This window comes from Trametes versicolor (genome assembly GCF_000271585.1).
Source record: "Trametes versicolor FP-101664 SS1 unplaced genomic scaffold TRAVEscaffold_1, whole genome shotgun sequence".
NCBI classification, from domain to species: domain Eukaryota; kingdom Fungi; phylum Basidiomycota; class Agaricomycetes; order Polyporales; family Polyporaceae; genus Trametes; species Trametes versicolor.
The window spans coordinates 4,888,669-4,915,877 of NW_007360321.1; the positions used below are offsets into that span (position 1 = coordinate 4,888,669).

Here is a 27,209-nt window from a genome sequence, read left to right on the forward strand (position 1 = left end):
TCGGCACGCTTGTTAATGAAGGCCGCCTTTCCTCGAGATTTGCGGAGATGCAGAGCCTGGCGTTCGGCTTCATGCCCCACAGAAAAAGCGATTGGTCTGGGATGCGCCTCATGATCTCCTCTTGAAGTCGTACGAACGCCTGCGAGCCTTCGCCATATATGACGGGGAGACGCACGCCAAAGAGCCCCATAAGGCAGTACGCCTCGTCTTCGACGCGAGTCGTCTCCCGCCCCGCCGCCCAGACCATTCGATCGGCAACGCTTACTGTATGCAGCTGGCGAGTATGAAGGAGGATGTCTGTGTCGATTCCGGTGACACCCTCGATGACGTGTGCGAGGCTCGTCTTGGTTCCTATCTTCCGCCAGTCCTTCGACAGGAACACGTTCGACGAGGGGACAATGAGCTCCTGCAAGGTCCACCCGCGCTTGAACCACATGCTGCGGCGGAAGGACGAGTCTTGCGCCGCGGGATCATCACTGGCTGAGACGTCGGAGAGGAAGACATAGCAGACGTCGGCCTGCGAGTACCAGGTGAACATGGAGTTGATCGCTTCGGACAGCTCCGCGCTGCTCGTTTTGTCGATGCAGCACGTGTCGATCCAGAGGTACGCGTAGCCGCGAGTGCGAGCGTAGTCGCAGGAGTATCTGATCTTTGGACTCAGCCGGGCTCGAATGAAGTCGAGGAGGTGGGGATCGGTAGCCTCGAGGGTGTCCGGAAAGCTGTGTCGCGCGGCGGTATGGATGGTGTGGACGTCCTGTAAACGGGCTCATAAGTTGGGCTTCGTGTGAGGAAAGAAAGGGAGCGATGCTAACTTGGAAGGTTTGCTCTCCGGCGGAGTCCCATACGTGCGATAGGATAGCGTAATGAGCCTGGGCGGGGTTTTGCACGAAGACGATCTGGTATGTAGATGTGTTTAGGAGCCACATTGTCGCCTGTGGGCAGGCCTTTCAGTATGTTGAAAAATGCAAATTGAACATAACCAAATCTTACTCAAAGTTGGACTGGGGATACCGAGGTCGGGGGACGGGTAGTAGTAACAGCATATATAGTCAGCAGCATGTTAGAGTTCAGACAGGTGTACTTGGATTCCTCAGGTCCAGGGATAGTTGGCATATGGATAACCTGAAAGAAGATCTATCAATGTCAAGTACGGTTCGTGATGTATTAAGAGAAGTAGAACCCACGATTGAATGTGGGCCGCCCCGGGAGAACTGGCATGTAACACCTAACCGGGGTCTATAGTGCTGAAATCTGTCAGTACGGTCATGAGTTAGCGAATAAGCCTGAGCTCCACGGTGTCGAGTACGGTCAAATCCGTATAACACTGAACATGGTTCAGCTTCTATTGACATCTGATATACATACGTGAAGTAGGCGGGAAGCGAAACGAATGGGTACAGCCTGAGTCAGCTCATTACCCGTGATGAAGACCTGCTGAAGCCTAGCGAGCGCGTCAGCGAACTGTTACTGCTCTGCAGATGAAGTGTGTACATGGTGATGATTACCGAGAATGCTTTTGGAATGTGAATCAGGCTATAGGCTTTCCTTTCCAGTACGTCGGTGTGTTGTACCTAGATGGCGCAGTTGAGTATGAAGGCTCTGCACACCGTTCAGTTGGACTCGGGGGCAGCTTACGGTCTTATAAGCAACGGCACCCACATTGTGCCCGGGACAATCCAGTACCTCTCCGCCTCCTTCGTCGGTGCCCAATGATCGTCATATCCCGCGACGTAGCTCGGGTCACGACAAAGCTCCAAATTCAATTCTTGAATGTGATTTACTGCGGCGCTGTACACGCTCCGCAGATGCTCAAGCTCCTGCTCAAGGGCGTCGTCCGTAGGTTCCGGCGCACCCACAGTGTACGTGGGCACGAGTTGCAGAGTCAGCGCCTTGAGCGGCACTCCTGCGCTCGCGCGTGCAGCCAGCAGGTCGACGACCCGAGGGGCCATTGTTTCCAGCTGGCCCCCTTCGTCCTCGATGCAGAGCGTGGTGAGGCTACGGCAGCGCGTTAGAGTGCCTTCGTCGCCCGGCATGAGCGGGAGAAGCAAGCCGTCGTCAAGCGCACAACAGGAGAACGCCACAGGCGTATCAGCGCGACCAGGGAGGTAGGACGAACCCATGGGGAATCGGAGTGTCCCTAGATAGGGCAGACGGTCGAGGGCAGCCTGCAGCAGGGCGATCTGGTCGTGGCTCTCCGCGAAGAAGTCGAGCGATCGGACGGACTCGAAGAGGAATACGCGCTGCAGATTTTGGAACCAGAGAGGCCGATCGATGTTTTTACGATTGTCTTCAGAGGCAGAGGCGATCCCGCCGTCTGTGTAAAACCCGGAGTGATCGCCTTCCGCAACTAGCCATACGGTGTCTCCGGCGCTGCATAGCTCGAGACGGGTCAAACCAAGAAGCCACTCCTGCGATTGCAGCTGATAGTGCCAGGGCATATTCGGCGAGATGCTCAGCGGGCTATTGAAGGAGACGAACGCCTCGGCGGGGAATTGCAACATCGCAAGAAGGGGAAGGAATGTGTCGAAGGGGGATACTGTGCAAAAGAACAGTTTGAGCTGAGAGAGCGCTACGGGCTTCGGGGTATGCTTCGAGGGGACCACCCGAGGAAGAAAGGAGAGATGAAGAGATTGGAGTCGAGGAGTTCCGGTCAACATCGTTGCGAGGGACTTCAGGAGCGGCGGGTCCTGCTCGTCCCTGAACGCACCACCGTAACAGCCACGTAAGAGGAGATGGGTGAGGTTGGGGAAGTGCGTCCTTGGTATCCAAAAAGTCATCGGTAAGTAGAGCGCTAGGGCTTTCAAGGAGGAGACTGATTGTTCGAACGCCTTCGTACCGGAAGGCGCCCTCCCGTCGGTAGACTCCGACTCCGACGCCACGATTGTGACGCATTCGAGACGGGAGCCATCAAATTTTGTGCGTGGCAGCGCGAGGTTGGAGTCATGTTCACTGATATGGAGTTGCTGGAGTCGAGGTCCGAATTCCTGCAGCAATCGCCGTGTGAGAGCTGACCCGGCGTCCCCCGGGATTTTGAGGGAGAGAGGTAGCGGCTCAGCGCGAGATGAAAACATCCTAGCTTTCATCATGTCGCTGTTTTCAACGTGCGTCCACAGGTTCGGCGTGGCCAGTGCGGTGCTTCGCCAAGTACGACAAACATGCACAATGGAGATGGGGTCGACGTACGCAGGTTCTTTGCGACAGTCTGGTGTGCGAATAGCGTTTCGAAAAGCATATCGCTCGTCGCGGAAAGTGGCGTATTCGAAAACCAGCATGAGCAGTTCAGGAGGCAATCTGTTGAATGGACAACACATGTTGATGTGTTGCTTGATCGCCATGATCGCGTCTGCCATGGTGCGAACCGCCACCAAGAGCTACCACAGACAAGTCAGTCTAGTCGCTGCTATCTAAAGGTCAGATATGAGAGATACGTACTCGATCGCGACTGCCCGGCAGCACGGTGACCAGAGTGTTAGTGACGCGATGGATCACAGACAAAGCGTACTGACGGCATGAGGTGCACATCACGCTGCAGGGAAAACGGCAGTTGTTTTATGAGAACATTGAAAGGGAGATATTCCTCAATGCCGGATGAGGCCATCGCTGCAAGGGTATCGCAGGAATTGAAAGTTAGAGATGGTGGTTGGTCGAGAGCAGCAATTTGAAGTTTACGCCGGTTGACGCCCATAAACACATACATCGTGTCCTTCGGCAGTCCTGAGGCTTTCGCGAGTGAAAATAACCTATAAAGGGAACTTTCACAGGCAACCTGAGGTAGTTACATTATACTGTACATACGGCGTACAGTATGTACATAGACAGCGCACGATAGCCAACAGTTGTGTTTTACTGCGGATGAAAAAATACACTGAGCGGGAGTCGAACCCACGCCGCTTGCTTGGAAGGCAAGCATGATACCGTTTCACCATCAGTGTGCATTGCATCATGGAGTATGTTCAATCTATGGGGTTAGGCACCTATAAAATGTACCAGGGGCATACACCGCCATGATTCTGGCATGTAGATGTAACCTGGATTTGGCATGTGTTCCACCGAGCGCCGGCACCCGACCACTACCTGGTAGCCAGTCAAAATCCAGAAAATTACCGGAAATAGATCCGTCGTGGGTCCAGTTATGGGCCGTCGTCACCTGTCAAATGCGTGCTGGAGTCAGTCGTAGCCGGTCACTACATGTTGGTGCAGCACGATGTCAGCAAAAACTCGCCCGAGCGTCCATGAGTTGCTGAACCTATATATCACGTATTTTGCAGCTCAGATCGGCCTTGGAAGCAGGTGCACGTAGACACAGAATGTACATGATAAAGCCGCAAGGTGATTGATTCGGTATATAATACATGCGAGCAGTGTGACTACAACGATACGAGCTACTAAATGGGCGTCGATGCCCAGGAGCTACTAAACTGCTTGCAAAAGCGCGCCACAGATGCCAGACGGCCTCGCCGCAAACGTTCACATAGTCCAGGGAGAGGGGCAGTGGACGATAAGTGCTTAATGGCACATTCCCCGAATAACGACACGGCAGCGAGCCGCGGAGCGAACAGCTCGGGAGTCGAACATATGTGCTACGTAGGATCCCCGCACCAAGCAATACGACAGAAGTCGCAGAGCAACAGCTCGGGATGTGAAGAGGACGGGGCGAAGAGGGAGGGCGGCGCGGAAAGCGCGAACATGATGGAAGAGGAAGAGGAGGACGTGGCGATGGGGGGCAGCCCCGTCGCGATACTTGAGTCAGCAGGTTGGGGCTCCGCCTCTATGTTCTCGGAAACAGCCAGAGAGGCTGATGTCAGTGAGACGAGGAAGCGCGTACCAAACGCCCATCTCTGGGAGGAGGGTGCCATTGATACCTGGCGGCCACATATCTCGCAGCTGAGGTTGGCTGGAAAGCTCAGACTGGAATTCTAGCTAGCGCGTAGGTAAATGAAGTATGTCATCCGGGTATGAGACCGGCTGATTAACGCTTGATGCCGCCACATAGCAGGGATATATCTGGCACTTGGCGGTGTATGGCACTCGTCTCGAATGGTCTTCCGTGGCTGCGTGTCGCTCAGGGAAACCTGAAGGCATTTAATTCGGAAATAGCGTATGACTAGTGGGGCATTGTGATGAGGCTAGTAGCGGTACATAAATAAGTAATGTCCATCATTAAGTCAGAGCAAAGGAATGCAACGTCAATATATCATCGAAAGTCCAGCCGGATCGTGAGTCCATCCAAACGAGCGTGAACCGCATCACTGCAGCAAGGGAAAGCGTCCATAGCGAGACAGCCTCATTGTGCGGCCTTGATGAGGTCCGCCGCCTTCTCGGCGACGCCGTACAGCGTGCTCGAGAGGTGTGCGCTGATCTGGATGGGGAGCACAGAGGCATCGACGACCCGCAGGTTCGCCGTGTCGTACACCTTCAGCTGCGCGTCGACCACACCTGTCCATCGCACGCTCATGAGCACACATAACGAAAAAATGGGTAGAAAGAAGGAACGTACCGCCGAGGCTCCGCTTCATCATCGCGGCAGTGCCGACGGGGTGCGCGACAGAGGAGAAGCCGTTGTTGCCAGACTGGACGATCCATTTTCTCCAGTCCGCGTCAGAGCCGCCGTTGCCGTCGTCGGGGACGGTCTGGAAGCCGGGGATGGTCTCTCCGGCAGCCGTCAGGTCACTGCGCATGCAAGTGTCAATATGGCGAAAGCAACAGGTCTTCAAAGCTCGGACATACCTGAGAGGAGTCGTAGCGAGAATCTTGCGGGAGAGGCGGGCGCCGGCAATCTGCACGGAGAGATCGAAGTCGACGCTGAAGTAGTTGACCTTGATTTCGGGCTTCGTGAAGGGGTCGTTCGACTAGTTCGAAGGCGGTGAGCCTCGCGGAACACATGGTTGCCTCAGCTATGCTGCGAACGCACCTTGATCGCCACGCTGCCTCTGCTGAAGGGCAGGAGCTGCCACATGTCGATTCCGAGGTCACTGCACATCCTGTGGTCAGCGTACGGCCATCGCTCCAAGTAGCTCTACTCACGCAGGGAAGCCGCTGTCGAAGAACAGTTCCGCGACGGGTGCTACAGAACAATGTCAGCATTATTGCCTCACACACGGTACAATCGATGCCCACCGTTCTTGTTGATGATAAGGTCAGCCTGAATGCCATAGATCGTGTGCAGCGCGTCCGCGGAGAGGGCCGAGTCAGCCTGGGACTGCGCCCAGCCGGCAATGTTAGTCTGGATCCTCTGTGCCGCCGCGGCCGAGTCGTTCCCGAAGAGCTGGTGGATGTTCGGGTACGCAATGGCGTCCGTGGGGCCCCTGCCGCCGGTGTTGAAGCCGTTGCCCTTCGCGCCGAGCGAATTCATCGTCTTGACGAGACAGCACTCGTTAGTTCTCGATACAAGTAAGAGTATGTGCGGTTGTGCACTGACCTGCTCCTGAAGGTTCTTGCCCACCGTCTTGAGGTCGACAAGTGTGTTGATACCAAGTGGGCCGAGAACGTCGGAGTCGCCAATGCCCGAGAGCTGCAGCAAGGCAGGCGTCTATGTAATGGTGAAACAAGATGTGTAAGTGGAATATGGTACGACGGCATGAACTGATTCCTACCTGGATAGCGCCAGCGGCGAGAATAACCTCCTTCCGCGCGAACGCCTGGAAGCGGCTCCCGCTGCCATCGGCGGCGGCGAACTCCACGCCGGTGGCAGTGAAAGGCGCGCTGTCGCCGCTGAAGAGAACCTTGGTAGCCATGTGTTCGATAAGGAGCGTCCATCCCTGACGCTGCGTCTCCACAGGGGTGTAGTATGCTTCGATCGAGGAAGACCGGTGATCGTCTTCGTGCCAGTTCAAGCTCTGTACGCTCGTGAGAGGACGCAGCGACTTCGGATGGTGTTAACACGCACCAAGGGGGTGATCGAGACGCAGTTGGACTTCCCGCCGTTCAGGTCTGGGAGTTCCGTCATGTGGGTGAGGCCAACGGTGGCAGCGACGAACGCCTTCATCTGGGGGCCGCCGTACATCGCGTCGGGGTACGTGACCTGGACAGGCCCAGTCGTGCCGTGGAATGACGCATTCGACGCTGCACCCTTGGCGCGTTGTTGGTCGTTGGGCGCGGAGAACGACTCGGCCTGAAGTAGCAATACGCGTCAGTAAGTATAGCCACAAAGTTCTGGCGGTGAGAATTACCTTCTTCATGTATGAGAAGAGGCCTTCCCAGTTCCAACCAACGTTGGCGTCCTCAGGCTCGAGCAACGCAGAGAAGGCATCGTATTGGGCGTCCAGCCCGCGTGTCCAATGGCCGCCGTTGATCGAGCTGCTACCTCCAAGCGTCTTTCCACTACAATAAAAGCGTTGAGAAATGCGCCTGGAAAAATGCAAAAGTTGGGAATGCTTACCCGTGAATTGTCTTGCCCTCATCAGCAGGCCATGCCCAGTCGAGAGGGCCATTGAACGCGGCACTGTACTGGTAGATGTCGAAAACCTCGGGGTTCGTCCTGTCGTCACCACCAGCTTCGATCATGAGGATCGACAACGAAGGGTCCTCCGCAAGCCGGGCGGCCACGGTCGTCCCCGTCAAGCCACCGCCAACGACGATGTAGTCGTACGTCTTGCCGCTCGCCGCATTAGGATCGCTGGTGATGCCGGAGCCCGCGCGCCTCTGATGGCGAGGCGCTGCAGAAATGCCGACTGCGAGCAGTGCGACAGCGGCACCGAGCTTGACCAGGGAGCGCGAACGAGCCATTATTAGAGATGCTGTAAGGATGTGGGGTGAAGGGACGAGCACTGGGGGGAACCGCGGACGCAGGGATCTTTTTTAAGCTACGAAGGAGGGCGGTAGCGAGGGCGAGTGTTGCTCCAGTGCTCGCCGGGCGGTGTTCCGCGACCGGCGATGGGGGCGGATGCTGTGCGCAAAACCCGTTCGATGTGCGTCCATGTGCGCCCCGGGAGTACGAGAGCTCGATGCAGCCGCCACTGCCGCCGGTTTTCTGCACTCACTCTGGCAAGCCAAGGGATTGAACAGGAGGTGGATGGTCATCCAAGGCCGTGACGTCCCTCCGGCGCTCGGATCGGTCTTGATGGGATCATGAAAGCTGGCATTAGTCGGCCATTGCTCGACTTGCGTGGGGAAGTATACAGGCTGTGAGCGTCTGGGCGATGTAAGTTTGCATTATGATCGCAACCTCGTTGCTAAAGACGGCCTTGGCATCCAAACAGTTCACCGTATGCCGATGGGCGCCTTCGGACGACTGTCTCCGGCGCTTTTAAGTACCAGGATGAGGAATGGCTCGTAAGTGGCTGAGGATGACTACTTGTGGCATGAGAATGTGGACCTACGTCGGGGTTTACTGCCTAAATAGGGCTTCCAGGTGTACACGCCTGACGGAACTCAGTTGCACGGGTGCCTTGCAGAGCGCGCTGTAGTCTGTGTGCCGACGCCTAGGTTTTGATACGAGGTCCGTCAGTCGAGTTCGAGCGAATAGGGGATCAAATGCGACGAGAGTGGATGTTCTGCTAGCGTTGTATGTATAAAGTATTCGGTCGAGAGAGGTGACCCGGACGTCGGAGGACCGCGACGTCGGACTCGGAGACGCTTGCCGGGAGGAGTGTGTTTGGTAGTATTTGCCAAGAGCTTCTGAAACTAATATGCGTAAACATTGCCACCGCGTCCTCTGCAACTCATGGTGACGTCACACCAATCGTCCTTCTTCCCGACCATGTCTCTCCGCGACATGGCAAATACCACTCTTCAGCCGCCCTTTGGCCTCAGGACAGATGCGCAAACACGGGCTTTCCGTCTACGCTTGTAATTCGGCCCCAAAGGTAGGTGTTGACTGAACGTCTGCAGCACTTTGCATCACGACGACAACGCTGACCACCCACGACTTTTCTGTAGAACAGCAGGTAGGAAACACTTCTAATGGGAATACAAGGGATGGACACCCTGCATACACTGCACCACATACCGCGCGGAGCTGGGATGGCTTCGTCATAAATCCGGATCCACTGGGCTGGCGCGAACTTCTCACCTTCGCGGACTATCGTCTCCCTCCGTATCCCAAATCTCCCTGCAACTCTTTCCCGCAATTTACAGCAGGTCCTGCTCGACTTTCGACCTCAACCTTCTGGTGTCCTGGGACCTGGATCGTGTCCGGAAGTCTCGGTGCTATTGGATTCTGCTGGCTATATGCGCTCCCCGACAACCCTGATCACTACAGGCAATTTACATGACACCCTTTTCTAGGCTTTGGGCTACTGGTAGACATCGTGTGGCCTATTGGACGATTGGACGGTCATCGAATCACCCGACGCATGGGCGCTTCATAACGCACGTGGACCCATGGATCTGGGCGTGGGAAGTTCTTGGGCGATCAGAGGACATTTGCTCGTCATGCGGGCCGCAAAGACTGGGCCCCTGTTCACACTCTGCAGAAATTGCCATCCGGGTTCTGGTTCTGGTCTTCTCACTATCAGCTCTTCGCTATAAAACCGAGGAGGGCCTCTCTTTGCACACATCTGCTGCGCCATGACCGCCCTCGAGGAACCTCCGGTTGTCCTGCCCACTCTCGATCGCCTCGGAATCACCTCCGTCCCGCAGGATGTCGATGCACTCAAAGTGGCGAGCGTCTGGTTCGGCTCCTTCACTCAGGCCGTGGCAAAGAACGACACCGATGGCATCCTCTCGCACATCGTGAGCGACGGCTGGTGGCGCGACATGCTCGCACTCACCTGGGAGTTCCGCACTCTCCACGGGCACGCCAAGATCCGGAGGCTGCTCGAGGAGCGTCTGGCGCCCGCGAAGCTGTCCGCGTTCAAGCTCACTTCTGCCAAGCTCGAAACGCCATACCCTGATCTCGCCTGGATCCTCGCGGGGTTCACGTTCGAGACGGAGTTCGGGCTTGGAAGCGGTTACTTCCGCTTAATCCCCACCGCGGACAGCCAGTGGACCGGCTTCACCGTCTACACGAACCTGGAGGATCTGAAAGGGCACGAGGAGAAGATCGGGGCAAGACGCAACTTCCTCCCGAACCACGGCAAGTGGCTGGACGAGCGCGCGCGCGAGAAGAACTTCGTGGACAGCGACCCGACGGTGCTGGTCATTGGTGCGGGGCAGAGCGGTCTAGATGTCGCGGCTCGCCTCAAGCTCCTGGACGTGCCCACACTGGTGATCGACAAGAACGAGCGCATCGGCGACCAGTGGAGGTATCGGTACCAGGCTCTGTGCTTGCACGACCCTGTCTGTGAGTATCCCACATATATTTCTGGCGCGCGTCCACTGAGAGTGTTCTTCTAGGGTATGATCATATGCCGTACATCCCGTAAGTCTCATGCCCAGCCCAGCCCTCTTACGCATTCACGTACTCATGCGCGGGCCGAAAGCTTCCCTACCACCTGGCCAGTCTACACGCCGGCGCACAAGCTCGCTGGGTGGCTGGAATACTTTGCGGAAGCACTGGAGCTGAACGTGTGGACCTCTTCTACTGTTACCAAGGCTGAGCAGGACGCGAACAACGAGTGGAACGTAACAGTCGAGAAGGCGGACGGCACAACGCGTGTGTTCCACGTCAAACACCTAATCTCCGCGATCGGGCTTGGGGGAAACAACCCGAACATCCCCGAGTTCCCCGGACGCGACGAGTACAAGGGTCAGATCCTGCATTCGATATACCACAACTCGGCGAAGGATCACCTGGGGAAGAAGGTCGTGATTATCGGCGCAGCTACGTCAGGTCAGCTCGCTCAGCGTTATACATGATGTACGTGCTCATTGTCTCTTCAGCACACGACCTGGCGGCGGATTACGTGCACAACGGAGTTGGTAAGAACCCGAACCCTCTGGTCGACGAAGAACCTTAACTCATTTCTGCGCGACTGGGCTTAGACGTGACGATGTACCAGCGCGAAAGCACGTACGTCATGACCACCAGGGAAGGCGGACCGCGCATATTCGGCAGTACGTATACTCGACATGGTAGACGTCCACACGATGCTGACAATGTGCAGAGCTGTGGTGGGAAGGCGCGCTGCCTCCGGATGAAGCGGACCGCGTCGACGCGTCGCTGCCTATCTGGGTCAACGAGCAGATTGGCAAGCGGACGACGCAGGAGATAGCAGAGGCGGACGGGTACGCCCCACGTCCTTTGACCATTCTCCGTGCGCTGACTCTTCCCGCTCCTGCGATTCAGGAAGCTTCTCGACGGGCTCAAGAAGGCTGGCTTCAAGCTGAACTTGGGTCACGAGGGTGGCGGCTTTTTCGCGCTGACACGGCGACGCGGTGGCGGCTACTACCTTGACGTCGGCGCATCGCAGCTCATCATCGACGGCAAGATCAAGCTGAAGAACGACAGCGTCATCAAGCGGTACACGCCGACCGGCCTCGAGTTTGAGGATGGCAGCACGCTCGACGCGGACGTCATCATGTTCGCGACTGGATTCGCGAGCCCGGTAGTAAGCCTCGCGAAAATCTTCGGCGAAGAAATTGCGTCGCGCGTCAAGCCGGTATGGAACTTGAACTCGGAGGGCGAGCTCCGCACGGCATGGCGCGACTCGGGAGTCCCCAACTTCTGGTTCATGATGGGCAACCTCGCCTGGTGTCGCTTCCACTCTAAGCACCTGGCTCTTCGTAAGTGCCCTATCGGCCTACCTCTACGAGGGCAGAATGCTCATTGCTCCCGGCTTGCGCGCGGCAGAGATCAAGGCGCAGGAGATTGGTGCTTTCCACGGGAACGCGTCGCGGTATGTGTAGGACCGACGACGTGCGCGAGAGAGTTACGGAAACGAAGCAAAGGAAGCAAGAAGTCAGGCAACGCACATTGTATACTCTACTTCCAATTCAGTGCATTTACGGCTTGCCACCGCTGTCAGCTTGAGAGTGAGTCCGGGCCGCGCATGTCTTCTTAGCTTAACTTCTTTAGCCAATCCTCTCGGGCGCACATGTGAATACAGCACATCCCACGATTCCCTGGGGATACTAAGCAATACCCCAGCTGTGGATCAACCCTCTTTCTATCGACTGCTGACCCCCTGGGCTCTCCGGTTCGCCACTACCGACGGTCGCTAGCCACCTGCATCTCATCTGCTGCTCACGCGATCCTCTTCACACCCTGATCTTCCCGTCTTGACGTCGACATCGAGTAACATACGGGCCTCCGTCCGCGACAGCTTCCGCAGCGAGAGGAGGTACACCTCATCACAAGGGGTGCGTGACCCTCCCCGGCTCCCGGCTTTATCCACCCCCTTGGCAATTAAGGTGTCTCACCTCGCTCGAGAAACTGCGCTGTGTCCCCATGACGCGCGCACCTGCCTCCTTGGGCCTTATCACCTCCGTCCAGCCCCGTCCGAGGCTTGGTTCTCGGACCCTGCCCGCGTTGGGGACACCGCGGCGGTGGAGGATGGAGAGGCGCGCGCTTGCAGCTCGAGGATGCGGGGTTTGCGATCCACGTGACCGAGTCAGAAGAACACTGCGCCCGTCAGTTGACCTCCTCCCGACCCCTGTGCAGCGGACGCGTCAATCTGCTGTGGGCTTCGCCGTATCGGCAGTGTGAATATGGTGCGCTATAAGTAGTACCCGAGGCATATCTTCTGCTTCTCGTACCCCGCATTTGCTTAGCCATGGCCGCCGCGACCCACACACTCCCAGTCACCCTCCCTACCCTCGACCGTCTCGGTGTCAAGGCCGTCCCGACGGACGTCGACGCCGAGAAGGTCGCTGGGCTCTGGCTCGAGCAGCTCGCTCAGCACATCACCAACGACAACATCGATGGCGCCCTCTCGCTCTTCGCGCCCGACGCCTGGTGGCGCGACATGCTCGCGCTCACCTGGGAGTTCCGCACCTTCCACGGCGCGGCGAAGATCCGCAAGCTGCTGCAGGACCGCCTCGCGCCCTCGCAGCTCTCGAACTTCAAGCTCGCGTCCGCGCAGCTCGAGGCGCCGTACCCGGACCTCGCGTGGATCCTCGGCGAGTTCACGTTCGAGTCCGCGGTCGGCGCGTGCAGCGGCATCTTCCGCCTCGTGCCGACCGCGGACGGCCGCTGGCTCGGGTTCACGTTCTACACGAACCTCGAGGACCTGAAAGGGTTCGAGGAGCGGGTCGGCCCGCGCCGCAACTTCCTGCCGAACCACGGGAAGTGGCTGGACGAGCGTACCCACGAGCGCGCGTTCGAGGACAGTGACCCGACTGTGCTCATCGTGGGCGGCGGGCAGAGCGGCCTGGACGTCGCGGTGCGGATGAAGCTCATGGGCATCCCGGCGCTGGTCATCGAGAAGAACGAGCGGATCGGCGACCAATGGCGGTACCGCTACCAGGCGCTCTGCTTGCACGATCCTGTCTGTGAGTCACTATTTCGTGCCCCTCGATCGAACATCTATTGAGTAGTAATTTGTATAGGGTATGACCACATGCCTTACATGCCGTGAGTACCGCGCCTGTACGGTGTCGCGCAACAATGCTAACTTGATCTGCGCTCGCGATAGATTCCCGCCGTCATGGCCCGTCTACACCCCCGCGCACAAGCTTGCAGGGTGGCTCGAGTACTACGCAGAGGCGATGGAACTGAACGTCTGGACGTCGACGACGGTGACCAAGGCCGAGCAGGACGCGAACGACGAATGGAACGTGACTGTCGAGAAGAAGGACGGCTCGACGCGCGTCTTCCACGTCAAGCACCTGGTGTTCTCGATCGGCTTGGGCGGGAACAACCCAAACTTTCCCAAGTTCCCGGGCCAGGAGGAGTATCAGGGCGAGATCTTGCACTCCATCCACCACAACTCCGCGAAGGACCACGTCGGTAAGAAGGTGCTCATCGTCGGCGCGTGTACCTCAGGTAAGCGTGCTTGGGCCGTTCGCGACGGAGTGACTTTGCTTACTATTTCACTAGCACATGATATCGCTGCAGACTACGTCGAGCACGGCGTCGGTGCGTCGATGCGTGCTCCGATCGCAGTGTCAATCATCTAACTATCATGATCTGCAGACGTGACAATGTACCAACGCGAGAGCACGTACATTATGACGACCAAGGAGGGTATGCCGCGAACACTTAAAAGTACGTGCATAGCGAACGTCTCGAGTTAAGATCCGCAACTCACTATCCATTTCATATCATCAGCCTGGTGGGGAGGCTCGAACCCAGACCTTGGCGATCGTATTGACGCGTCGATGCCCATCTACATCAACGAGGAGATCTCCAAGAGGACGACGCAAGAGATCGCAGATGCGGACAAGTAAGACATCGCGCTCCTACGCGACCTGGTGTATCATCTGACAGTACACACAGGGAGCTCCTCGAGGGTCTCAAGAAGGCTGGCTTCAAGTTGAACTTCGGACACGATGGCGCCGGCTTCCTCTCGCACACACGTCGCCGCGGCGGTGGTTACTACCTTGACGTCGGCGCATCGCAGATGGTCATCGACGGCAAGATAAAGCTCAAAAATGACAGCAAGATCAAGCAGTTTACGAAGACTGGGTTCGAATTTGAGGACGGCAGCAAGCTAGACGCCGATGTCATCGTCTTCGCTACTGGGTGCGTCTGGCCTCCCCCTTTTCAGGCCTTTTGTGCGTCGTTACTAACACAGCGTTCGACGTCCTACAGCTTCGCGGGCCCCCAACCTATCATCAGTAGCATATGCGGGGACGACGTCGTGAAGCGCCTCAAGCCCATCTGGGGCCTCACGCCCGAGGGCGAGTTCCAGACGGTCTGGCGCGACACGGGCGTGCCGAACTTCTGGATCATGATGGGCAACCTTGCCTGGTGCCGCTTCCACTCAAAGCATCTTGCCCTCCGTGAGTCTCGTTCCCTTTTGCGTGCGGCTGGAGAGTATCGCTAAACGTAGTGCCTTCGTCGATATTGTAGAGATCAAAGCGATAGAGGAGGGCCTGCTCCGGAACGAGGAGCGCTATGTGTAAGGCTTGGCTTAGAGGCCCGCGGTCTAGAACGCGCATCTGTATTATCAACGGACTTAAAAGAGAAGGAACCTGTACTACATATCTCCAAGCGTCAATCTCACCCTGAATTACAACGATGGATGTTCGGCGCGTCTTCGAGCTCTTACACGATATGCGCAGGCCCGTTTCCAGATTTGTCCCATGATATATGTTTCATTCGTTTTGGACCTCGCCGCCTCTCATCATTTGTCCTAGGCTAGGCATATGATCACCACTGAGTAATACCGACGGGGACTCGGAGGGGCGCTACATTTAACTGGGCGGCTGCTGGTCTCGTATTGCCCCTGGCGTCTCTGGTAACTTGTTCGTTCGAGTCTCAGATGTTTGCGGTGGACAACTCTGATCCAGTAGGGTGGCAGGTCTCTGAAGTTACCAAACGACACCCGGACGGCCTCCCCATTCCGCCCCCAACCAACTATCCTGCCGCTGACGGTAGCATAGCGGCATCGCGGTGCCGACTCCGTCTGTTCGTTAAACACAACCAGTTGAATCACGAACTTTCGAGGGCGCCCGGCGCTGACAGCAATTCGCATGGGCGCGGCGGGTGCGATGTCTACATCATGATTCGAGTATTGAAAACGAGCGTCCACGTGGGGGACATAAGGCCGGGAGCGCTCCGGACGTGTAGATCGTATGCGCAGCGTACGCTTCTCCGGTGGCAGATCGCCACTGGCATCACTCATGCCTCTGAGGTTGCTGGAGAGCTCACTACGCAGACACACTCATCATGCGATTATCTGCAGTGTGGACGACGTGCGGGTGAGAGGCGGTTCAAATCTAATCTCCGGGTTCTATGCGGCATTCCAAGATCTCACTGATGCGCCATTTACTTTTCCCCAAGTTTGTTCCTGGTCAGTTGCCTTTTTCGGCTGTGCACCGGGGCGGCCACATCATGGACGTTGACGACCGCCCGCTCGGTCCTGTGTCCTCCCACACCGCCGCTATCTCAATTCAGTCTCATGTGGTCGGACCATCCGTTGCGCCGCTACTGATTCTAGCTCTTTGGACACCCAACAGACGATAGGCCACTCAAACTGTCTTCGGTGACCACAAAACTCTGCTTGGTGGCAGCCCCCGGCGTCCCGATCTCCAACCATCTCGTGCTGGTATCCAGCCTGTCATATGCACTGCGGCTGTCGCGCGCGACGCACGTCTGGATGCCATCTTTGATGATGGTTTGCACAGCTGAAGCGATCTCCCTCAGCGCGCCCGCCCTGTGGAACCCGCACTGCATCTCGCCAAGGCCACCGGAATTCGTACCAATGCACCATCTCTTCCGCGACGACCAGGCTGATCTGCACCGCGCGCCGGACTTCGGACGGCGCGCCCTGAACACGCGCAGCGTATAAGTATACACGCACGATGGTCGGTTGTGCCTCACGGGTCCTGGTGATTCTCCTTCGTTCTTCGCTCCCTCTCTTTTTCTAAAAACCCCTCCCTTTTCCCGACGTTTACGTCGCTGTACGAGTCTCGACGCCATGGTGTTCACTCCGCTCCTTATTGCTGCTCTCCTTCCCATTGCTGCCCGCGCGGCGAACGACTGGGCCCAGCCGTGCTTCGGCGAGTGTAACTGGGACATCACTTCCGACACTGGCTCCGGCACGGTCCGGATTGTGAGTATCATCATCTCTTCGGCATAGTGTTGGAGCGCGTCACTGACTTCGGCTTGCGACATGTAGGCCGGACCCCATGCCGCCGTGTCTGACATCACGCCTGCCGCGGGATGGATGATCATGGACTGTGACGCCAACGCTGCCGACCAGGACATCCGTCTTGTTTGCCAGGACCCATCCAAGGGTTGTGACCACATCTACACTGATAGCGCGGCCGGTACTCTCGTTCGTCTCCCGAAGAGCGTGCGTTGCCTAGGTTTCCTCCTACCAGTGTGCAGAGATTGACCTTTGGGCAGTGCGGTTCTACTCCTTTCGCGCTTGTCACCCGCGACTGGGTGCACGCGGACCAGTCCATCCCCGCCAGCAAGCGTTCGTCGATTGTCCGCCGCGATGGCTCCGCCCCCGTCGTAAAGGGCATGAGCCTCGCGACCAACTTCGCGGACGTCGATACCCCCACGTATGTCTGCTTCCCGAGTCCATGACAACATCTCATTGACGAGTTCTTGCAGAAATGGCAATGTCACTCTTTTCCTCATGGGCTCGTCCGTCCCTGGCGCCGCCGGCAACTTCACCGTTGATCCCCCTACCGGCACTGCTGCATCGAAGCGGGGTCTTGGTAGCTGGATCGACGACTCGCTTAAGGGTAAGCCTCCAACCAGACATGGCGTACGGTTGGGCACTCTCTGATGGCTACTTCTGGCAGGTCTCTCCCAAGTGCACGCGGAGCTCATCGGCAACTTCAACAAGAACATCACTGGCAGCAGCCCGATCAACTTCGACAAGGACTTCCCCATCTTTGACCAGAAGATTGACTGCCCCCAGAACGGCGCCGTGCCCGGGTTCTCTGGGGAGGCCAAGGTTGACCTCGACGCTAAGGTTGATGGTACCGTCAACTACGGTATTGCCGCCTCGGGCAGCGTCATCCCGCCCAAGATCTCTGAGTTTGGTCTCTTTGTCGGTCTCGACACGACCATCACCGGTACCCTCGGTCTTGGTGCCACGCTCACTGTGAGTACGATCCGATCCCATGGCGAAGAGTATATCTGATGAGGACATCTATAGGGCTCCATCAGCTCTGGCAAGATCTCGGTGTTCGAGGTCGGCCTCCCTGGTCTCGACTTCCCCAAGTAAGCCACAGTGACCTTTTACCTAAGGGTTTCGATACTAACATCTACTTTAGAATCTTCTCCATTGGCCCGACCTTCAGCGTGAACGTTGAGGCGACCGCGTCTCTCGACGCCAACGTCGACATGGACGTCGACCTGGCTTACGACGTGAAGGGAATGGAGCTCTTCTTCCCTCCCGGCTCCAACTCCCAGGCCGGTACGTTCACGCCCGGTGACTCGAACCTCAAGCTTTCCGTCAGCCCCAACGTCACCTCGCACGGCCAAGTTGCGGCGCACCTCATCCCCTCGGTAAGCGCCCCGCTGCCCACACGCGTTTCACATTACTGACGGCGGTGGCTTGTACAGCTTGCGTTCGGTATCAGCGCGCTCGGTGGCATTACCAAGGCGACCATCAACCTTGACCTCGACGCCGACGCTGCCCTCGACCTGTCTCTTACCGCGGCAGCGCTGGCTTCGACTTCAACCAGCGGCAACGACGCGTCCACCGGTTTCGGCGGCTGCGTCGACATCACGAGCGGTCTGGCGGTCAACGCAGGCGCGGACGCGGACTTCTTCAGCATCTTCAAGAAGGGCCTCCAAGTCCCGCTCTTCACGAAGACCTTCGACCTCTTCAAGGTACGTTTGCCATCTCTTTCTCAGACGAGTCCGCGTCACTCATCGAATGCTCTTCAGAAATGCTTCGGTAGCAGCGCTTCCCGCAGGGCGTACACCGGCCGGTCTGAACGCGCAGCGCTCATCGCGCGCGCCGACCCTCTGTCATGCCCGGCTTCCATCCTGGGCAGCGCTGCTAGCGTAGTTGAGGAGACGGTCACTGGTTCGAGGTAAGCCCCGCAGCGATAGCCTGGACTGCGCCGATGCTTATGACACGCTTCTCAGCCTGACCCGCTAAACCCTGATATCCATGACCTTCCTTTCGATCGACTCTGGGGCTTTTTAGAATCCTTTAATTATTGTTATTGGCTGAGGGGAGCTCTTTTTCACTATACCAGTTTTCATCGCAATTCATGCGATCACCCGCACAATCCTGTCTGCTTGCCTGTTACTAATCGCGGGATACATATGTGCCTGCTAGATCTGAGACATTCATCTACCCCCGCGTTGGAGTCTGTTGGAGTCTGGAGTCGTGTCTCGCCTGTTCTCGCCCTGCCCGATACCCGAGGTCTGCAACAATGGTAAGTATGAGGATCCTCAACCCCGCGACCATGATCCCCAGGCTCCAGCTGCCTATCTCTGCGTGAGTGCTTGGGGATATCTGTCTGGAGAGTAATCTACTCAGCCTGCCGCAATCGCACAGGCTGAACCTAACGAGCGGCCCGCAAGTATCTACTTATCTCAAACTTATCTACATCCAGATTGCCACGCGCCCCGGCCACGGAAATCCGAGGGCCTATATGATTCCTCACGGAACAGGAAACGCTCCCAACGCCGTTCCACCTCGAACTGCTGCGACGACGCACGGTGACTTGCCCTAATCGGTGTACGGCCAAGAGCTCATTTCCGCCCGCCCACCTCGATCACGGACGCCCAACGCCAACACACCGGAGACAACTTCGCGCATTAGTACCGATACGATGCCGCCACCCATCAGCGACGCGGACAAACTGGGGTTCGAAGCCGCGTTCGCGCAGGCGCAGCAGAGCTTCGACGAGGGCGGCGTGCCTATCGGCGCGGCGCTCGTCGTGCACGGCGACGCTGAGGCGGGCGCGGGCGGGGCACGCGAGGGCAGCGGACCGCGGCTGATTGGACAGGGCCATAACGAGCGCATCCAGAAGAGCTCGGCGATCCTCCATGGAGAGATCTCGGCCCTCGATGACGCAGGGCGGCAGCTGCCTAGTGTCTATCGCAACGCGACGATGGTGAGTCCCGAGCAACCCGGTGCATTCAGTTTGAAGCACGCCGCTGATTCGAGGAACTGGGGCGCCTGCCATTGGCGGAATGCTTGCAGTACACGACGCTGAGGTGTGTGATGCGACTGGCCAATTGAATGTCTCGCCGCTGAACGAGATCACATCCGTACATACAGTCCTTGCAGCATGTGCACTGGCGCAATATTACTATACAAGATTCCGCGGGTCGTGATCGGAGAAAACGCGAACTACCTAGGGGGCGAGGACCTTCTACGGAGCCACGGGGTGGAGGTGATCGTATTGGACGACGAGCGGTGCAAAAACCTGATGGGACGGTACATTCGAGAGAAACCTGAGGTATGTGATAGTTGGTTGGAATCCATGGACTGGGGTCGGTTCTGACTCGATGTGTAGGACTGGAATGAGGATATAGGCGAGACGGGTTCGGGATAAAGCGTGCACCTGCGGGCAGCGAGCGAGTCTTCAGCGGTGCAGGGCTTGCTATCCAACAACCGCGGGCGACGAGGGTCCAATCACCGCGGACGGCGGGGGTCCAATCACCGTAGGCGGAGGGGGGCGGAGGGATGTAGCCAATGAACGCAGAACGATTGCGGTGTATCATATGCGTCTACGATCAACTTGACTTTGTAGACCACCATGCCTTAGAAGGTTGAGGCGTCGTGATTGGCTATAAGGTATACTGCCAGTCAGTGCTCGTTCCCTGGAGGCGTGGTATGTCAAGTCCACTTACTAGCACAAGGCACACATGCAAGCATTAATCATCAACCCGCATGGGTTCATCGAGGCGATACTACATCGCACGCATTGGGTCCTCCGAAGGGCGCAGCACCCAGTAGTTATGACTGGCATGCCAGACCTCGCTCACGTCCCACTTCCACATCTCGTCCGACACGAAGTGCAGTTCGTCCACGTAGTTTACGACCTCGGCGTACTGCTCGGTGATATAGTCCACCGTGTAACGGCTCGGGTCGACACGGATTGTGAGAGAACGCAAACGCCGTTTGCTTCGGTGACGCTTATGCACGGCAGTAAGCATCAGCTTGGGGTCAGGAAGGTCGCAGGAGGAGTCGATGTAGAGCGACTCCAAGTTAGGCAACGGGACGGGGTCATCCTTGCAGAGCAGTCCCGCCAGGCAGTGTAAGACCGCGTACTCCAACAGATCCGGAGGGAGGCGGGCGTATTCCTCGACGGCCAGGTACTTCACTCGGGGCATGTGGTGTGCGAGATCCGGAAGGATTTCCCAGAAGCGAATAGAAAGGCGAAGAGTTTCGACGTTGGCCAAGGATACCATTTGCGGGACCCTGAGGAGCCATTCTTCCCAGTCTTCGCAGGACGGCGGGGTAGCAAAAATGAAAATGAATTCGATCCAGAAGCCCCCGCGGCCAGGTTGCTCGCTTTCCGCGACGAGCTTGCGCCAATTCTCGCCAACGATTATCTCAAGACGGGTGAAGTCGTTCGATATAGTGAAGGGATTAGGACGGACCAGGGTGTCGAAATCATCCTCGCCCTGCTGCCAAAACCGGAGGGAGTAGAGCCTGAGCATAACGTGGGCGGGTAGATCGAGGTGGGAGAGGACGTGCGGAAGAGGATCGAGAGCTAGATGGCCCAGAGACATATTGCGCAAGTGAGGGAGGGATACAACCGTGGTCCTCCTGCCGTCGAAACCGGAGATGTCAATTGCGCACTCATCGACATGTAGAAGCTGAAGCCTCCGGGTCCGCTCCAAGAGACCCAGGAAGATGGCGATTGGGAAAAGCGGAAGACGGGATAGATACAGGTGGGTGAGGTTTGGAAACGTATTAGATGGGACCCACGGCACTCGTCGTACAGCAAGGGATTTTAGGACCGGTGTTTGGCCAAGGAAGAGGCTACGGATGGTGACAACTCCCCCGCGCTGCGCTCCAGCCATAACGACCGACTCCAGTCGATCTGCTAAGACGTTGAGTTGTCCAGGAAGCCTTTTGAGGGAGGTCGAATCCTTCGCCCAGAGGTGAAGCTCCCGCACACGATCGCCATGAGATCGCATAAGATCCACGAGCACACTTGTGGCGTATTTGTCCAGAGAGAAGCGTATGTGGAGAGGTGCCTTCTGCGTCCTCCTAAGTTTGACGAGCGCGTTGCGATCGTATGCGAAGTCTATGAATGTCCAAAGCGTAGAGGTGGAAGTTGCTACTCGGTACCACTGGTAACACACCCTTAGGGCAGAAAGGACGTCAGTGAAGTCATACAAAGGCCCCGTCAAGTCAGCGGTATCGGTGATCCCCGGCGTACGCAACCATTGGAATATGTAGCCTAAGATTTCGGATGGAAGCTGGTTTGGCGGTAAATGAGAGTTGTACTGTCTCCGGTAATGGATGATAGCAAGGAGTGCGTCGTGTTCAAATGTATACAGCTGAGAAGTAATTTGTCAGCAACGACGTAACGACAATCTACACTGTACTACGTACTGTCTGTACGCTTACGCCACATTCAAAATAAGTATATCAAGTGCGTGGCACTAGATGTTAGTGCTTACCTGATAGGGTCATCCTCTCTTGAAAGTGCATCTTGCAATTTGGCCACGTATTTTACAGCAGAATTTGATGCCATAGCCGCCCGCTTGAGAAAAAATGGTTAATCCCGCTAGACCAGCATGAAGACGTATCCAGAGCCTACCAAATATATATCGTAGCTAGGTTCGAGACCAGGTAGAACAAATGAGCATAGATACAGTTGAAAACGGAGCGCATCCTCAAGCGCCTGTGGGAGGCGCCACTCCATGTTGTGGTCTGTTAGGATCAGAGGCTGCAGCCTAACACGGGCAAACAACTCTCTCCTTCCCGGCCGAGACTCGTCCTCGAAGTTTCATTGATCGCCAACTTGCTGCGTCTAGGACTCATTACTGCACGCGGCGCACCTCAATGAAGAATTACGCCCGCAGCTTAGAGCGGACTTGGATCAGGATGACCCCTCGAATTTAGAGTGGGATACCTCTGTCTCTCGTCCATCGCACTGGCATAGGCTCTTGGCACGGAGCAGTCGCGCAATAAGTATGTGCTTTCTGATGCATGTTATAGGCTATCACGCTCATACGTCTAGATAAATATAATTCGTTCTGTAGCGGTCATTTTCCGATGTACAGCGCGTTCTGCGGGCATATACTGTACATTCGCTAATCGCCATGTAAGTTGTCACTGCCAGCATCCCAAGCCCATTACTTGCAGCTAGTATGTGGTGATATGGTACATCATCATGACCTATACTCATGATTCATCACGTCATCGGCCACTTGCTTGCGCAGCTTCATAATTTCAGGTGTTTGTACACGAGGAGTCTTCTGTAGCCAACCGCCTTCATAAGGACTCGGAGTGGACTGCATGTCTATCATGGGGTCCCGCAGATAACCAAGTCCACGAGGCTGGTCGATATGTACCATCTTTCTGATCCGCCCTCGGGGGTTTCATCCACTCAAGAACGGTCCATTAACACCCCAAACCCTGCTCCAATACTGCGCAGTCACTGGTTCCTCTTTCAAGGAGGGCCATCGGAGCCGCTGTAGAGTAACTCCGGTACCTCATCCTTCAACATTCCGAGCCTTCAATTAGCCCTGAAAACAGTAAATCTGATGGTATAATGATTGCGATGGGAATGCATGTGGGGTAAGTGATCTACTACATGTACAGTATGTGCTCGTAACGTGGTCAGCGTCCGCACCCGAAGCGCTACTAAGTACTCGATGCCTTTTTTACACTACTACCGCGGAAGTGCCAGTGGGCCGCTCCCGCGGGACTACACGGTTTTACAAAGAAGCGAATATGTATCATACCAGTTATGTGCAGATTTAGTAAGTATATGCCGCCGCGCCCCAGGGGGCCGCCGCGTACCTCCGCCCGCCACTGCCGTACTATCCATACACCGGGGGACACTCGATCGCGCCCCGACGCGGCTCCACCTCCAACGTACACCTACAAGGGGGCACTGCACGGCGCTCGCCGCCCAGGCCCCGATCCTGATACCCCAATCGTCGATCGAGCGATCGGCGGACCGCCTAGTGGTGGTACATCGGTCCCGCGAAGTACGACGACGTCGGGGGTGTGTGGCAGTCGACGCCCGGGCCGGCCGAGGCGTACGCCCTCTCTGGGCAAGGCGCGGGGCCCGTGAGCATCCGTGCCTCCTCGATGATGGGCCGCCAGCTGTGGAGGAGCTCGGAGGAGGGGTGCGCCACGGGCTGCGGCTCGTAACACACCACGCCCGACGGGATGTATAGATCGGAGTGGAACGTGGGGATCGGAAGTGTGTACATCGAGGTGGGGGCCGCCACGGGGGCCTCGTGCCAGGCGATGTCGATAGCCACGGCGGGCGCGGGATGGCTTTCCAGCGCTCGGGTGCTGTCGTCTCGGAGCGATGCCTCCCGGGAGAGGCTGCCGATCGAGGAGGTGGACGATGTGTCGGACGCGCTGTCGTCGCGGTAGTGGTTGGAGTAGTCGAATTCCAGAGGGGACACGGGTGAGGGTTGAGGCATAACGAAGGAGTCGGGGGAACTGGGGATACTCTGGGTAGGTGGAGACCAGTGGATGGGGGCGGCGACGGCGACGCCTGACTCGTAGTAGTGTTCGTGAGGGAAGGCGGAGGCGGGCGGCGATGTGTACGACGCGCGCGTGGGCGAAGGGTACGGTGCCGAGCGGGTGTCCAGCACCAGCCCGGTAGGGCGAGACTCCTTCGTCGAGCCCCTCACGCTATTACTATGCACAGCCTTCAGTCCACATCGAGCGATGAATGTTCGGTAGTCTCACCTCCGCGTTGGCCGGCTCCGCTTGCTCTTCCCGAGCACAGGAGGTTGGCGGAACTGAGACAGGCTCTTCATTATCACTGGGCTAATGTCCAGGCAGGCAAGGGCGGGCATCGACGACGGTGTCTGCAACGCGCCGGAGCGGACGTCTGAAGGGTAGTAATAGGACACGAGGTGATAGGTGGTGCCTTCTACTGACATGGAGATGGTCTAGACACTGCGGTCAGCGCGGAAGTGAGGCACGGCAGGGTGAAGAAAATTTACCTTCTTCATGAGCCCGTTTTTCTTGAGGCCCTTGCCCTTGTTCCAACTGCCCAGGATGTAGTGCTCGAGGTCAGCGTCGACTTGCCGTTCGGCTATGTCGTCCGGAGACGCGACGGCAGAGCATTGGTAAGGCGACGCGGCCTCCGGCGCGTACTCGTCTTCCCGCTCGCGATACATCTGTGCGCGCCAAGAGCGGTCAGACCGGCTGCAAATTCGCGCGGATTGGGACGAGGTCACGTACCAAGAAGTTGCCCTGCATGCGCGAGGCGGACCACAAAAACGGGTCGGTCCATCTCTTGATGCCACTTTCCTCCTCAGTGAAGACGAGGATCGCGCCGCTCTGAATGATGCTGCGCTTCTCGAGGTCGTGGAAGCGGCGCGTGACGCGCGGCACGATGCCCACGCGTGTCGCCTCGAAGACGAGGATCGCGTCCTTGGTAGTCTTGATCCACCCGCGAAGGATATCCGCCTTGGGCGGGGCGGCGGCGAGGGGGCGGGACATGGCGGTTGAGTCGAAGGTGGAAGGGTTCGCCGCACGCGCCCTGAATCGAGGAGCTTGGAGCTGAGGGCCGGGCGGAGGGAGCAGGTGAGGAGCGGAGAGGCATGCATGTTTTCAGCCTGGTATTAGAAGCATGCAGGATCCGCAAGCGCACAAACGCGGCATAGCGTGGCGTTGGACGGTTCCTGCCAACCATGCAGGGAACAAGAGCAGCGCGCGAAGGCCTGGGAATCCACGGGTTGGCCTGGAAGCATCGACTGCATGCCGTCACACCTTCGAATAGGCCCGCTTGTGGGTGACCACCGCGCAGATCGAGATCGCGTGTACGCCAGAAACGCCCAGTGCGCGGCGGCAAGCCGCGGTCTTAGCAGAAGTGTGAATGCCTCCGTGAGGTGCTTGCCCCCGTGCTGTGTTATGATACTGCCCTACGAGGATATATTGCACCGTTCGAATCGGAAGGGGAGTTGCGGTCCCGAGAACGCCGCGAGTGCGAGTGTGCTGAGGCGCTGGTTTAAGCCTAGAGGGGGCGGGGGCGAAAGTCCGCGAGCCCTAACGCACCCGCGCAGCTGGAGGGCCCGGCCAGATCGGGACAAAGAGGACCCCTGCGCAGATGTTCTTCGGCTGACGGGCATCTTCTGCGTAAAGAGAGTTTCGACTGTTAGGCAACCAGGGACGCGACGCGAGAATAACGCACGGCGCGGAGAGAAGCTCCTTCCGCTTTGCAAGAGTGATTTGATGCCGCGGCGGTTGTGCCTGCTTCGTTGACACCGCGAGCGGCCTCGGGGACTAGGGTGTCTTAGCGCAGATCGCATCGAGCGCGGGGCGCGACCAGCCGCCTAAGGATAAACGCCGGAATACTTGCAGCAGCATCTGAAAGCACGGGGTGGATGGGACGCCGCTAACGCTGACGCGTTCGATGTTGCAGCGCATTACCAGCCAATCGGGGATCGCACGGCGAGGGGCAAGCAATCTGGCGAGCCAATGAATGCTGGTGAGCATCTAGTGAGGGCCGCAGGGGAGGAGGCGTAAATGGGGCATGTCTGGAACAGAGAACGGTCTCAGCAGCGATTGAACCAGGGTACGTATCTTGGTGCACCCTCATCGTGAGCAACGTCGATCTAGCTGTATATGGCGTGCGACCAATCCGAGGTGCTCGAGAGCTTGACAGGTGGAAGAGGTTCCTGTTGGGCGTATGGCCCCCGACGTAACCGATTGCTCCGTTGGAAGCCCGCGAAGGGTCAGGGGGCGAAGGCCGAGTGCACTATGGTGGGCCATTCCCGCTTGCGCGCGATGTCGAGTTCCCCGTGTTCTACGAGGATCTGTACCACGTTCCAGTAGCCGCGTTAGGTCAAAATTGCTTCCGCTGCGCTGTCATTGGCCGGGGCTGAACGGCATCAGAATGTTTCTGTTTTCGGCCATCATTCAGATTGAAGATATGAAGTCCTTGAGGCTAGCAGTCGCCCAGGGAAATGGTCCAACCGTCGAATGGATGCGCTCTTGAGCACCAGAATGGATCTTGTGAATGTTAATAACGCACTTCGCCGGTGTTCGTGCAGCCTAAGATTTAGTGATCTGACTGGCTCTTCTGATGAAAGACCATCGCATAACGGGTACAACGCGGAATGGCGTGCGTATATCGTCTGCTCTATCTACTAGCACTTCGCAGGCCCTTGAACTCGCTATGATGAAGCGTCTGAGTAGCATGGATGCACTCACGGCGTTCCGAAGCGTTCCGGGACAAGATGTAGGTCGCGGCATCGGCATTGGATATTTCGTTTGCGTACCTCGTCCTGTGGCAATATGGCGGCGTGTTATACTATCCAGCTTTCGACATGACATGTATAGGGAACGGTAGAGAGCTGACCGATATTCAGCCGTGCTATATCGCCACGAGGAGGCCGGAATGTCAGTCGGAATGGCGCCAGGTACATGAAATACTTGTGGCCCCTGGATTTGAGGGACACAGCAGAAGTTACTCCACAGCACGAATCGTGCTGGTTTCCTCGTTGAGCAACGCAAACAGAACGATGAACCTGTTGCAAAAATCACTACTCACATCTGTTCCGACGCGGCGACGATGCGGTATTTGCTCGCGCTAGTACTTGGTTGCTGCGTGCCGTTGTAGCTGATAGCTACAAGCGTCGT

General features: G+C 57.3%; 9 protein-coding genes and 1 non-coding gene across 10 annotated transcripts; 4 read left to right on the forward strand and 6 right to left on the reverse strand.

Moving 5' to 3' along the window:
* Positions 1 to 76: 76 nt before the first annotated feature.
* On the reverse strand, positions 77 to 926 carry TRAVEDRAFT_86476 (HET-domain-containing protein; the record flags this gene model as incomplete). The annotated part of the gene is made up of 2 exons (XM_008035207.1): positions 77 to 700; positions 813 to 926. Coding segments are annotated over 2 exons (738 nt in total), but the record flags the coding sequence as incomplete, so codon positions are not given.
* A 446-nt stretch (positions 927 to 1,372) lies between these two features.
* On the reverse strand, positions 1,373 to 1,956 carry TRAVEDRAFT_55897 (uncharacterized protein). The gene is made up of 3 exons (XM_008034238.1): positions 1,636 to 1,956; positions 1,492 to 1,571; positions 1,373 to 1,441 (listed from the first exon to the last, which is right to left on the reverse strand). The coding sequence occupies exons 1-2, from the start codon at positions 1,947 to 1,949 to the stop codon at positions 1,529 to 1,531; spliced, it is 357 nt and encodes a 118-aa protein (XP_008032429.1). The 5' UTR covers positions 1,950 to 1,956; the 3' UTR covers positions 1,373 to 1,441; positions 1,492 to 1,528.
* Positions 1,957 to 3,861: 1,905 nt separating this feature from the next.
* Positions 3,862 to 3,932, reverse strand: TRAVEDRAFT_t8. The gene has a single exon. It is a non-coding gene; the product is annotated as a tRNA-Gly (tRNA).
* A 1,179-nt stretch (positions 3,933 to 5,111) lies between these two features.
* TRAVEDRAFT_68834 (alcohol oxidase) lies at positions 5,112 to 7,725 on the reverse strand (the record flags this gene model as incomplete). Its single annotated transcript, XM_008035208.1, has 11 exons — positions 5,112 to 5,436; positions 5,498 to 5,670; positions 5,728 to 5,849; positions 5,912 to 5,972; positions 6,025 to 6,064; positions 6,118 to 6,355; positions 6,419 to 6,529; positions 6,594 to 6,836; positions 6,887 to 7,111; positions 7,170 to 7,320; positions 7,379 to 7,725. The coding sequence occupies 11 exons, from the start codon at positions 7,723 to 7,725 to the stop codon at positions 5,285 to 5,287; spliced, it is 1,863 nt and encodes a 620-aa protein (XP_008033399.1). The 3' UTR covers positions 5,112 to 5,284.
* A 1,500-nt stretch (positions 7,726 to 9,225) lies between these two features.
* TRAVEDRAFT_55899 (FAD/NAD-P-binding domain-containing protein) lies at positions 9,226 to 12,077 on the forward strand. The gene is made up of 8 exons (XM_008034239.1): positions 9,226 to 10,222; positions 10,276 to 10,300; positions 10,362 to 10,711; positions 10,762 to 10,800; positions 10,864 to 10,935; positions 10,986 to 11,106; positions 11,168 to 11,604; positions 11,672 to 12,077. The coding sequence occupies exons 1-8, from the start codon at positions 9,508 to 9,510 to the stop codon at positions 11,725 to 11,727; spliced, it is 1,815 nt and encodes a 604-aa protein (XP_008032430.1). The 5' UTR covers positions 9,226 to 9,507; the 3' UTR covers positions 11,728 to 12,077.
* Positions 12,078 to 12,586: 509 nt separating this feature from the next.
* On the forward strand, positions 12,587 to 15,000 carry TRAVEDRAFT_55900 (FAD/NAD-P-binding domain-containing protein). Its single transcript, XM_008034240.1, has 9 exons — positions 12,587 to 13,311; positions 13,369 to 13,393; positions 13,455 to 13,804; positions 13,859 to 13,897; positions 13,955 to 14,026; positions 14,090 to 14,204; positions 14,258 to 14,503; positions 14,573 to 14,763; positions 14,834 to 15,000. The coding sequence occupies exons 1-9, from the start codon at positions 12,594 to 12,596 to the stop codon at positions 14,884 to 14,886; spliced, it is 1,809 nt and encodes a 602-aa protein (XP_008032431.1). The 5' UTR covers positions 12,587 to 12,593; the 3' UTR covers positions 14,887 to 15,000.
* Positions 15,001 to 15,865: 865 nt separating this feature from the next.
* TRAVEDRAFT_160258 (uncharacterized protein) lies at positions 15,866 to 18,752 on the forward strand. The gene is made up of 10 exons (XM_008035209.1): positions 15,866 to 16,538; positions 16,605 to 16,781; positions 16,835 to 16,995; positions 17,048 to 17,181; positions 17,242 to 17,546; positions 17,601 to 17,665; positions 17,719 to 17,953; positions 18,011 to 18,280; positions 18,338 to 18,486; positions 18,542 to 18,752. The coding sequence occupies exons 1-10, from the start codon at positions 16,404 to 16,406 to the stop codon at positions 18,552 to 18,554; spliced, it is 1,644 nt and encodes a 547-aa protein (XP_008033400.1). The 5' UTR covers positions 15,866 to 16,403; the 3' UTR covers positions 18,555 to 18,752.
* Positions 18,753 to 18,959: 207 nt separating this feature from the next.
* On the forward strand, positions 18,960 to 20,279 carry TRAVEDRAFT_140806 (cytidine deaminase-like protein). The gene is made up of 5 exons (XM_008035210.1): positions 18,960 to 19,521; positions 19,611 to 19,624; positions 19,689 to 19,869; positions 19,927 to 20,200; positions 20,264 to 20,279. The coding sequence occupies exons 1-4, from the start codon at positions 19,237 to 19,239 to the stop codon at positions 19,963 to 19,965; spliced, it is 519 nt and encodes a 172-aa protein (XP_008033401.1). The 5' UTR covers positions 18,960 to 19,236; the 3' UTR covers positions 19,966 to 20,200; positions 20,264 to 20,279.
* A 44-nt stretch (positions 20,280 to 20,323) lies between these two features.
* Positions 20,324 to 22,215, reverse strand: TRAVEDRAFT_68839 (uncharacterized protein; the record flags this gene model as incomplete). The annotated part of the gene is made up of 4 exons (XM_008035211.1): positions 22,189 to 22,215; positions 22,049 to 22,131; positions 21,981 to 21,990; positions 20,324 to 21,925 (listed from the first exon to the last, which is right to left on the reverse strand). The coding sequence occupies exons 2-4, from the start codon at positions 22,120 to 22,122 to the stop codon at positions 20,324 to 20,326; spliced, it is 1,686 nt and encodes a 561-aa protein (XP_008033402.1). The 5' UTR covers positions 22,123 to 22,131; positions 22,189 to 22,215.
* A 2,086-nt stretch (positions 22,216 to 24,301) lies between these two features.
* Positions 24,302 to 25,067, reverse strand: TRAVEDRAFT_111909 (uncharacterized protein; the record flags this gene model as incomplete). The annotated part of the gene is made up of 3 exons (XM_008035212.1): positions 24,302 to 24,511; positions 24,566 to 24,742; positions 24,807 to 25,067. 3 exons carry the CDS (start codon positions 25,065 to 25,067, stop codon positions 24,302 to 24,304), a joined length of 648 nt encoding a protein of 215 aa, XP_008033403.1.
* Positions 25,068 to 27,209: the final 2,142 nt, after the last annotated feature.